We start from the raw sequence: 11,554 nt of genomic DNA on the forward strand, positions 1-11,554 counted from the left end.
CAAAGCCAGACCCAGACACACACTTCCTCCCCCCCAAAAAAAAGAAAAAAAAAAAAAAGAAAAGGAAACAAAAAAAAAAAAGAAAAGAAAAAAAAAGAAAAGGAAAAAGGGGAGGGGTGGGGGAAAAAAAGGTAAAACTCATAGAACAAATAGGAGAACTATTTATTCGGTTCACAGTCGTGTGAAATGCAGCAATAAAAATCTTTGGACTTCAGCAAAAGTTGTTTTTAATTCTTTTTTTTTTTTTGAATTCCAAAAAACAGCTTCCAATGTCCATTAAAACAGCGCTTAAGTCTATAAAAATGTAACTTAAGCATTAAAAAAAAAAATCATAAAGATAGCGTCTAAAATCTCCATACAGCCGAAAAAAAAAAACCCAGCCAGCCCAAACCCCCGAAACCAAAACCAAACAAAACAAAAAAAAAATCAAAAAAATATTTTATAATCAGATATCTTGGATTTTTACACCACCTTACCTGTAAATTATATATACATAGAATATTGCAGAATTATATCTAATACACAATATTTTCACTATTAATGCTGGTATAATCTTTATACACTGGCCCTTATGTTTCTTTTTATTTTTTTTTAATTAAATTATTGCATTGTATAAACTTTGACTGCAAACGGCCCCCCCCTGCCTCCCCCCTCCCTCCCTCGCCCCCCCCCCCCCCCCTTGGCTATTCACTGTCCGACTTGCCGTCTTTCGCCGTGGTGGAGTGGTTGTAGAGCCCCTGGGCCATGAGGTGCACTGCCAGGGAGTTCTTGCTGCCCGTCGCCTTCTTGATCTTGGCTCGTTTATTCTGGAACCAGATTTTAATCTGGGACTCATTAAGCCCGAGCTCTTGGGCCAGGCTTTGCCGCCGCTGCTCCGTCAGGTACCGGTTCGTCTGGAACTCGGCCTTGAGTCTCTGCAGCTGCTCGGCGGTGAAGGCGGTGCGCGGCCGCTTGTCCTCCTTGTTGGGGTTCTTCTTCTTTGGTTTGCGGGAGCGGGGACCTACGGCCGGGAGAGAGGAGAAGCACCGACACCGCCACGCTCCGCTGCGGGCGGCCCCACGCCAGGCGCGGTCCCGCGTGGGGGGCACCCACGCTCCTGCCCGCGACCCACGCTCCGACACCCCACCACCACCACCACCACCCCCCCTTGAGAAAAATAAACCCCGCTTTGTGCCTCCGCTGCCAGGGGATGCTCGGGCGGCGGCGGAACGGGAGCCGCAGCCCCCGGCGCCCACGCAGCCCCCGCTGGCCGCCCGCGCCGCTCCCTCCGCACCCCCTTTCATCCCGGCCAGAGACACATTTCCCAACCCTTTTCATCCCGGGAATGCCCGGCAAGCAAAGCCTGCACCAGAGAAAGCTAAATATTATTCCCTGAGCAGATTTTTTTTTTTTTTAAGGAAACCTCTTGACTTTTTCTCTTCTTTTTTTCTTTTTTTTTTTCTTTTTGGTGGGTCGCGATAAAAAAATGGAAATCAGCCGCCTGTTTACATTGCGAGAAGAAATCCGCCGCTTTGCTGCAGTGCCCATATGGCGCTGCACGGCCCGATCCGAATCGCCGGGATTATTCTCGGGAATATTATTCTCGGCAGCACAAGGAGCCTTTTCTGCCCGGGCCGAGCCATTGTGAGGATGTATGTTAATTAAATATTAACAAAGGAGAGCACTGGAGAACAATGGAGTAAATTCCAATTCAGCCCTGAATATTACCTCTGAGTGAGAGTTTGTTTTCAGACATTACGAACTAATTTTCAACTCGTCCTACAATCCCTCCTTCGGCTGGCCGGCTCTCCGGGTGAAAATCCTAGCTCGCTGCTTTTGTAAGAGAACCCCCCCTTTTTTTTTTTTTTTCCCCCTTCTCCTGCGTGGTGCTTCCCATGTCTACCCCCAATGGTTTCTACTTCTTTTTAACGAGGGTTTTACCAATCTGCCGGGGCCAGCCCCGCTCTCCCCGCGGTAGCAGAAGGACGTTTAACCCCCTGGGTTTTTATTTTTAATTTTTTTTCAATGTTTTTATCGATAATTTCAGGAGGTTCTGCCCAAGCCCTTGCCAAGAGACTAACCCTGCCAAAGAAGTTCCCCGGCTCTTGGAAATGTCCCCCGGCCCCTACAGAGCTGACCTGCAGCACATGGGGGGGAAATTAAAAGAAAGAAACGAAACGGCGGCCGCTCCGAGGCCTCTTTGAGAGAAATAAACGATCGCGGATAGGTTTTGGCTAAAAAGAAAATAATCAAAGCAAGGCTAGGCCTGTGGAAATCCACCCTCCCCTCCCCGAAACACAGCGCGGGGGTATTTTCCTGGCAGGGAGAAGGGCAGCTCGCCGGGAGGATGAGCGGGGAGCCCAAAGCCAGATTTTTTTTTTTTTTTTCCTCCCTCTTTGATAAAACCCGGCAGTTGGTGGGAAATGCCCGGAGCCCGGGCGGCCCCAGCTCCTCCGCGGCGGCGGGGAGGGAGAGACCCCCCGTTCCCTCCTCGTCCCTCCGGCTGCGCGCATCCCCAGCCACCCCTTCATCTCCCCGCATTTTCGGGCGATTTTAAGCACACCCCCCCCCCAAAAAAAAACAAAAACAAACCCAAAACAAAACCAAAACCAAGAAAAGAAAAGGAAGGAGCGGGAAAGGGGGAGCGGGGTCTTTTCCCGTCCGCCCTCCCGGCCCCGCGGGCGGGCGGAGGCGAGCCGGGGAGCCCGGGGCGGGGGATGCGGCGGCGGGGAGCGGGGCGGCCCGGCGGGGCAGCTCTTACCTGAGGAGGGCCGGTCCGAGTACCGCGTGCAGTAAACCCAGGCGGGCCAGAGCATGGGCTGGTTCCCGGCGTTGGAGCTGGCCTGGGAGCTATCCGAGTCCGAGCTCACCGACAGGTCGCCGCCGCTCAACCCCCGCGCTTTCAGGGCCGCCTCCAGCGCCGCGGGGTCCCCCCCCTTCTTGGCGGCGCCGTGCAGGGCCAGCCCGGCGGGGCCGCCCTCCCCCGGCCCGGCGAGCCCGCCCCGCCGCCGGGTAGCGGAGCCCCGGGGGCCGGCGCCGCGGCGGGGCTGCGGCGGCTCTCCGCGCCGGGCCGCCGGGGCTCTCCGCCGGGGCCGCCCGCCTCCTTCCTCCGCCCGAACTCGGGCCGCAGGATGTTGTCGATGAAGAAGTTGGTGATGCGGTGCGGGTGCGGGTGGGGGTGCGGGGGGTCACCGGGGGGAAGCAGCAGCCCCCGCCGCCCGCCGCCGCCGGGCTCCGCGTCGCCGCCGGACTCCTGCGGCTCGGCCGCCTCCTCCCGGGGGCTCCGGCCGCCCTCCTCCATGCTGCGCGGCCGGCCCCGCCGACGGCTCCGCTGCCCGCCCCGCCGCCGGCCGGGCGGCTGCCTAGCGCTTTTTGTTGTTGCTGTTGCAGTCGGTTGTTGTTTATTTTAATTTTTTTTAATATATATATTTTTATATATATATATACACGCACGCACAGGTGTCTATTTGCTTTCGTTTCTCCTGGCCGCGCCCGGCATTCAAAATCCAGAGTTTGCAAAAAAAAAAAAAAATTTTTTTAAAAAAATTAATAGTAATTAAACAAAAAAAAGAAAGAAACAAACCCAGGGAGACCCCAAAGCCAGCAGCCGAGCCTCCACGAGTTCCAACTTTGCCAAAAATAAAAATACACGGGCTCCGGTCCTCCCGCCGCCGCTCGCCGCCTCCTGCCGCCGCTCAGCCGCTCGGTCCCGCGGCGCGCTGCCGCCTTCTCCCCCGGCCACCGCCGCCGCCGCCGAGCCTCATCCGCCGCCCCCGCGGAGAAAAAAATTAATAACAAAAATAATAATTGGGGGGTGGAGGGGGAGTAAAGGGAAAGGGGAAAGGAAAAAAAAAAGGCAAAAAAAAAAAAAAAAGCAAAGCCGGTGCCGGGGCGGGGGGTGGAGGCGGGCTCTCAGAAGCCGGTGTCCCGCGGAGGGCAGGGCGGTGAGGGGCGCCCCGCGGGGCTCCGGCCGGCAGCGCCTCGCCCCGCGCCGCCCACGCCGCCCCGCGCCCGCACATGCGGGGGCCGCCGCGGGTGGGGGGCGTCCCGCCCTGCCGCCCGCCCTGCGCCGCGCTGCGCTGCGCTACGCCCCGGCGGCCGCCGCCACCGCCGCGCCCGGACACTTCCACTCCGGATTGTTGTCCTTTAGGTTTTAACGGGGCCCCCGCCGGTGACGTCGCCGGCCCGGGCACTTCGACACGTGCCTCGGGCCAATGATAGAGCGGGCATGCGCACACGTGGTGCGGGGAGCTCCGGTAAGTGACAGCACCCACGCCCCTCCCCCCCAGCCCGGGCCCCGGCCGCCGCGGGGATCCGCGTGGGGGAGTTGAAGGGGGGGGGTGCCCCGCCGCGGGGCGCGCACTGCCCCCCCCCCCTTGTCCCTCCACAGCGCTGGATTATTGGGGTTTTTAATTGCCCCGCTGTTTACCGGGGGGGGGGGGCGGCATCCCACAATTCCTTGCAGAAATGCATAAATAATATTAAGCGAGCGGCGGTGATACAAAGGGGGTCGGGGGGGGGGGGGGGGCGGAACGGGGCCCGGCCCGGTGCCTGCGGGCTGCCCGGGGGGGCGCGGCGCGGCGCGGCCCCTCCCCGCGGCGCGGTTCGGCATCCGCGGCGGCCGTAATTGACTCGTCCTTCCCGCAGCCGGACAGGAGCCTTTGATCTCCCCTGCCTGCTCCCGAAACGGCAGCGGGGCGCCGTGCTCCCCCCCCCCCCAAAACGCCTGCCCATCGCCCTCCGGACCCGCAAAAAATCCCCGCTTCCTTGGGACGGGAAAGCTACCGCTGCTGTTTTTCCTTTTGTCTTTCGGAAGAAAGCCCCCGGAACAAAATTAGGGAGCAAAGTGCTGCTGGATGGCCGAGGGGGTGGGGGGTGGGGGGGCTGAGCCGGTTGGGGGCGCGGATCCTCCGCGGGGCGCGCAGGAGGGGGGCGAGGAGGCGGGCGCGGGGTCCTTCCCCCGCAGCCGGCCCGTTATCCCTCCCCGGGGCCCGGCGGGTGTCAGCGCCCCGACGGGGCGGACGGCGAGGGGCTGCGCGGCCCCGCGGAGGGCCGAGCAGGGCCGGGCCGGGGGCGGCTCGGCTCCGGTGGCCGCGGCGCCCCGACCCCCGGCTTTCCCCGCTAAGTGACATTTTTATTTGGAGGAGGCTTCCCTGCGGGTGACATGGACCACTCCCCGCCTTGAAGGGAAAGGGACAGCGAGCCCTTCCTCTCCTCTTCTTCTTTTCCTTTTTCTTTTCCTTTTTCTTTCCCTTTAATCTTTCCTTTTTATTGTATTTTAAGTGTATTTCCCCTTTTCCTTTGTATTTCGCAGCGGGTCGGGTCCATCGGCGAAGACCAGCGCTAGCTGATCCAAAGTTGTTTTGCTCAAACAAGCACCTAGAGGTTAATTTCTTCAAGCGCCCCATGAAAAGCGATTAGCCTGTCTCCCAAGAAGTATTTTCTAATTACTTGGAAGCTCTCTCGCTTTGCTACTACCCCATAATTAAACGTGTTCAAGGTGCTGCACTTCAAATATTTCGCTCCCGGGCGGACCCAAGTTACCGATAAAAACTTCAAACCTCCTTGAACCCCGCGTTACCTGCCCGCTCCGCCGGGCAGGAGCTCGCTGCCGGTGCCACGGTAACGTTCCCATTCGTTATCCCGCACCTTCGCGGGGATATTTATACCCTGCATAGGACAGGGAGGAGAATTCCTGAGATAAACTCCAAAGCAGGAGATAAACAAAGTTGTACAAAACAATTACTGCATCTGCCTGTCCTCTGACAATAATCCAGCACCTCAGGTATGCAGAGGCAGCGGGGGGGGGGGCGGGGGGTGAAGGGGTGATCTGATACTTAACCGAGGAAATCTGAATGATCTATTTATTTTTTTTATTCCCCCCAAGGTTATTTTTATCTGGGAGTTCAATCTCTGTAGAAACATTCCCCAGCAGCACGTTTCCTCGCCGGTCTGCGGGCGCCCCGCCAGCGGCGTCGCGGCGTGCGGGGGCTTTTCCTCGGGAACCACTGCGGGTCACCGGGAGAGGTGGCTTGAAAATGGGGGTTTGGCTTCGTTTGCTTCTTTGCTTCAGCCTCCCCTCGCAGCCCTGGTGCTTGCCAAAGTCACCTCTCCGCACACCGGCCAGATTTCTTTTCCCTACGCTCCCCGTGTAGTTTCAACGAGGCTCATTCCGCGCTGCCACCCAGTAAAAAATATATGTATTTTCCCTCCCGCAAAGTGTGCGGGTACAGCCCCACGCATCCCCGTGCGGACCCCCCGCACCGTGCTTTTTCCTCCGTGCTTTTGGCACTGAGAAGTTTAAAAGCGGGGTGACAACCCGGGAGCCCGGTATTGGGGGGGGAGGGAGGGAGGGAGCGGCCGGCCGACCCCCGCCCGCTTGCGGGCAGCGGGCAGGCTCCGCGGCCGGGGCCGGGCTGCGGGCACAGGCTCCGGGGCCGTTCGTGCCGCTCCTCTGATCAAACCCTCCTCCCAGCTTTCCCCCAAACTCGGAAAAAAAACCAAACCCCAAGGTGCTGGGAAGCCAAAATGCCCAGAGCAGTGGTGGAAGACCAGGGAGGGTCTGCACGGCACACACCCCCCGCCCCTGTCCTTCCAGCGCGGGGATGACTGCCTGCAAAACGTTGGCATGCACCACATTTCGCCGGGTTTTCACCGAGTCCCCCCGTTTTCAGCCAGTCCCTGCCCGTGCCGCCGGAGCAAGGCTGGCAGCGGTGCTGCCCCGCCGGGCACAGCCTGGGCACACCGCCGCAGCCCCGCCGCAGCCCCCATTTCCCTCCCGCTTACAGCCGGCATCGACTTGATTTCCAAGCGATGCTTTTTTAGGCAGCTTTGGCAGGGATTTGGAGCCGGTGGCTGAGGACGGAGGAGAGGGGAGAGGTCGCTGCTTCTCCCTCCCCTCCGCCGAGGCTGGCCGTGCAGCAGGCGGTGTGCCAGGCGCTGCCCGGCCGTGTGCGAGCTCAGCTTTCCCCGGCGTCTCGCATCAATTTGGGAGGGGGAAAACCAGCAGCGGCCCCCGCCGAGGCCAGCCAGGCTTCCCCCGGAGCCGGCCGGCCGGGAGAGCTCAGCCATCACGGCTGCATTTCCCCGATGCCGCCGGGTTTTCACTGCACCGCCGACAACCAAAAAAATAAAAAAAACCCTAAAACGCCCAGATTTTCCCAATTCCCCCCCCGTGCCAGGCGGGATCAAGGCGCGCTTTGCGGCCGCCGGGCTCCCACCCTGGCAGCCTGTCGTGGGGCCGGCAGCGCCCATCCACTTCACGCGGGGAAGACACTCTCGTCAACGGGGGTAAAAGGACGGGTTGGAAAGCGTGGGTTCCACTTTCTTGCAGGATCATGAAAATTTTATGACCGGCTTGCGGCGAGGGCAGAGCCCGCTGCTGCCGCACCCGGCCCGGCCCGGGACGGGGCTCCCCGCGGAGCGGCGGCGGGCACCGGCGTGGGGCACGGAGGATGCTCGGGAGTGAACGGGTGAGGTTGACTGTCAGAGTCCTGACTCGGAAAGTAGCTTACGGTCACGGCTGCCGTCCGCAGCACGGAGTGGCGGGGGGGGGGTAAACTCACCCCCCCCTCCCGCTCCCACGGGAGGGAGGGAGCGCGGGTGGGGTGTGAAAGCCGGCCCCCGCCTCGCCCTGCCCATGGCCCTGCCCTGCCTCTGCCCTCCCCTGCCCCTGGCCTTGTCCTCCCGCTGCCCCTGTCCTCTCCCCGGCCTGCCCCTACCCTCGCCCTCCCCTGCCCCCTCCCTGCCCTGCCCCTGCCCCCCGCAAGGCAGCGCGCACATCTTCCCCTCCCGCTCGGCGGCTGGGGCGGCGTGCAGCCCTCACGGCCCGAACGGAAAACGATCAAATAACAATACTAAAAAAAAAAAAGACTTTCGCCAAAATTCGGTGGCGAGCCGGGCACAAGCTAAACGCCAGCCCAGAGCCCAATTATATGATGATGGTTGGCGGAGGAGAGGAGAGGAGAGGAGAGGAGAGGAGAGGAGAGGAGAGGAGAGGAGAGGAGAGGAAAAAGGAGGGTAAAGGAGGGCAAAGGAGGAAAGAAGAGAAAGGGGGGAAAGGAGAGAGGCAAAAGGAGAGAAAGGAAAGGAAAGGAAAGGAAAGGAAAGGAAAGGAAAGGAAAGGAAAGGAAAGGAAAGGAAAGGAAAGGAAAGGAAAGGAAAGGAAAGGAAAGGAAAGGAAAGGAAAGGAAAGGAAAGGAAAGGAAAGGAAAGGAAAGGAAAGGAAAGGAAAGGAAAGGAAAGGAGGAAAGAAAAGAGAAGAGAAGAGAAGAGAAGAGAAGAGAAGAGAAGAGAAGAGAAGAGAAGAAAAGAGAAGAGAAAAGAGAAGAAAAGAGAAAAGAGAAGAGAAGAAAACAGAAAAGAAAAGAGAAGAAAAGAGAAGAAAAGAGAAGAAAAGAGAAGAGAAGAGAAAAAGAAGAGAAGAGAAGAGAAGAGAAGAGAAGAGAAGAGAAGAAAGAAAAGAAAAGAAAAGAAAAGAAAAGAAAAGAAAAGAAAAGAAAAGAAAAGAAAAGAAAAGAAAAGGAAAAGAAAAGGAAAGAAAAGAAAAGGAAAAGAAAAGGAAAGAAAAGGAAAGAAAAGAAAAGGAAAGAAAGGAAAACCCAATGGTTTCCCAGGGCGGAGGCAGTGCTCACTGCAGCGCGGCCCGGCGCTCACAGCCCTCTGTGGCGGAGCCCTGGTCCGGTCGCCCGGGGCCAGCGGGGCCTCGCCAGGACACTGGGTGGCTCTGGGTGGTATTGGGTGCCAGTTCCCTCCCTGGGGGGCCTGGACTTTGTTTTGCTGAGCTGTCGCCTTACAAACCCACCAGCCTGAAGCATAGCCAGGGATGAAACTCCCAGACCCTGCGGGGAAGTTTTTTGGCCTGTGCAAAGAAATACTTTGTGCCCCCCTCTTAAAAATAATAATAATAATAAAAAAAAAAATAAAAAAGCTGGGAGCGAAACCTCTTGCCTGTGTCTTTGAGTTACACCCACAGACGCTTTGTAAAGAGGCAGAAAACCGGCCCCCAATTTCTGCCGCCTGCAGCTGGCTGGGACGCGCCCGGTTCAGCCCGGCCCGGCCCGCCTATCCCCCCCCGGGGGACGCTCCGGCTCCGGCTCCGGCTGCTGTCCCGGGCAGGGCGCACGTCCCCCGGCTGCGGCTGCGGCCGTCACCCGGTGGCTCTCCCGGAGAGGATCCGCCGGGGCCACTGCCGGGCTCGCCGTTCACTCGTCCACCTTGAGCTGTGGAGGCAGAAAAGCTTCAAATAAGTGCAAAAATATTTCCCTGAAATCTTTTTTATTTCATCTTCCCAACACGATGCATCCCCCTGTTTTACACACACGCACTACCTACAGCCATACACACGGCACCTACACAAGTGTGCACACACGGATATATCTCGCCTGAGGAACGTTTCCCCGATTCTCCCGTGACTCAGAGGAGTTAATCCGTACAGACACAACAGAGGCTGTTGTGACGGTAAAGTTCAGCAACTCTACACCGACCCCAGCATTAGCAGGGGCTGGGGCGGGATGCTGGGAGCTGCTCCTGCACTTTCCACATCGGCAGCTAATTCCCCTAAACTCCCTTGGATTTACACCTCGGCATTTACTCACAGCTAGAATAAAGCCACAGCTCTAATTAACTAGGTAATTTCCACTCCAGCTCCCCACCGGATAATCAACTTTTATGGTCTCTCGAAGGCTATTTTCCAGCTGTTGCGGACCGGGAGCCCAGCCGTGCTCACCCCGGACCCCCGGGGCTGCGGGGTCGGGCAAGCCCCGAGCGGGGTGCGGGGGGGTCCCTGCCCTCCCCGGCAGGACCGGGGCTCTCTGCCCCTTCCCCGTCCTCCCCGGCCAGGCGGAGCCGGCCTGAGGCTTTCCGATAAGCCGGGGGTGGGGGGACTCCGGTCGGCCGGCCCCGTTGTGGGGATGGTGCCCCGGGAGGGGCGGTCAAGGACAACGTCCCCCTGCAGAAGAGATGGCGAGGGCAGTGCTGGGGGTTGGGCTTGGCCGGGTTGTGCCGCCGTTTGGCTCCTCCCGATAAGGATGCGCATTTCCCTGGGGTGTGCCCCCCCCCCTCCCCACTCCCGGGGCACCGTGCTGGGCCGAGGGGCTGCCCGCGGCGGGGACATGGCCCGGACACGCTGGGTGCACAAACACACTTCATTTTCTCAGTGTTTCCAGGATAAAAAAAACCAAAACCAAACAAAAACCAAACCAAAACACACCCCAAAATCAACCAACAAACAAAAACTACTATTCTCAGCGGGGGCTCTCCCTGAAAAGAGAAAAAGTAGTGCTGTACGGTGGAGTCAGGACTCAGGCTGGGTGCAGAGGGGACAGGGAGGGTGCTCGTTCTCGCCTCTCCTTGCTCTGCGGAAAAGTTCCTCGGGGAAGACAAACAGCCCCGACCCGTGTCCTGCCCCGGCGCTTGCCGCTCTCCCCGTCCTCACCCGCCCGCTGTTGGGAGCCCGACACCCTTCCCTTTCCGCGCCCCTCCGCGGCCGCCCGGCCTGGCCGGGCCGCTCCGGTCCGCAACGCTGGAAAGACGGCGGGGAGCGGCGAGAGTCCGGCGGGGGAAGGCTGGGCCGGGGGGCGGCAGGGGCCAGGTCTCCGCCCCACGTCCCCAGCACCGGCTCCGTGGGGGGCGGCTGCGGGGGAACGGAGGCGGGGCGGGCTGGCGCGGCCCGGGGTGGGAAACTTCCTAACTTCCTTCCTTCCTCCCTCCCTCCCTTCTTTCCCTCCCTCCCTTCTTTCCCTCCCTCCCTCCCTTTCTTTTCTTTTTTCTTTTCTTTTCTCTTTTCTTTTCTTTTCTTTTCTTTTCTTTTCTTTTCTTTTCTTTTCTTTCTTTTCTTTTCTTTTCTTTTCTTTTCTTTTCTTTTCTTTTCTTTTCTTTTCTTTTCTTTTCTTTTCTTTTCTTTTTTCTTTTCTTTTCCCTTCCTTTCCCTTCCTTCCCCTTCCTTTCCCTTCCTTTCCCTTCTTTTCTTTTCCCTTCTTTTCTTTTCCCTTTTCTTTTCCCTTTTCTTTTCCCTTTTCTTTTCTTTTCTTTTCTTTTCTTTTTCTTTTCTTTTCTTTTCTTTCTTTTCTTTTCTTTTCTCTTTTCTTTTCTTTTCTTCTCTTTTCTTTTCTTTTCCCTTCTTTTCCCTTCTTTTCTTTTCCCTTCTTTTCCCTTCTTTTCCCTTCTTTTCCCTTCTTTTCTTTTCCCTTTTCTTTTCCCTTCTTTTCTTTTCCCTTCTTTCTTTTCCCTTTTCTTTTCCCTTTTCTTTTCTTTTCTTTTCTTTTCTTTTCTTTTCTTTTCTTTTCTTTTCTTTTCTTTTCTTTTCTTTTCTTTTCTTTTCCCTTTTCTTTTCCCTTCTTTTCTTTTCCCTCCTTTCCTTTCCTTTCCTTTCCTTTCCTTTCCTTTCCTTTCCTTTCCTTTCCTTTCCTTCCTTTCCTTTCCTTTCCTTTCCTTTCCTTTCCTTTCCTTTCCTTTCCTTTCCTTTCCTTTCCTTTCCTTTCCTTTCCTTTTCCTTTCCTTTCCTTTCCTTTCCTTTCCTTTCCTTTCCTTTCCTTTCCTTTCCTTTCCTTTCCTTTCCTTTCCTTTCCTTCCTTCC

The 11,554-nt window shown here is 57.4% G+C and overlaps 1 protein-coding gene across 1 annotated transcript; it reads right to left on the reverse strand.

Annotated features, from left to right (window-relative positions):
* Positions 1-683: 683 nt before the first annotated feature.
* On the reverse strand, positions 684-3,280 carry EN2 (engrailed homeobox 2). Its single transcript, XM_050890812.1, is given in 3 exon segments — positions 684-1,000; positions 2,741-2,965; positions 2,968-3,280. Coding segments are annotated over 3 exon segments (855 nt in total).
* Positions 3,281-11,554: the final 8,274 nt, after the last annotated feature.

Source organism: Gymnogyps californianus, chromosome 2 (genome assembly GCF_018139145.2).
Source record: "Gymnogyps californianus isolate 813 chromosome 2, ASM1813914v2, whole genome shotgun sequence".
In the NCBI taxonomy this organism is placed as follows: Eukaryota; Metazoa; Chordata; class Aves; order Accipitriformes; family Cathartidae; genus Gymnogyps; species Gymnogyps californianus.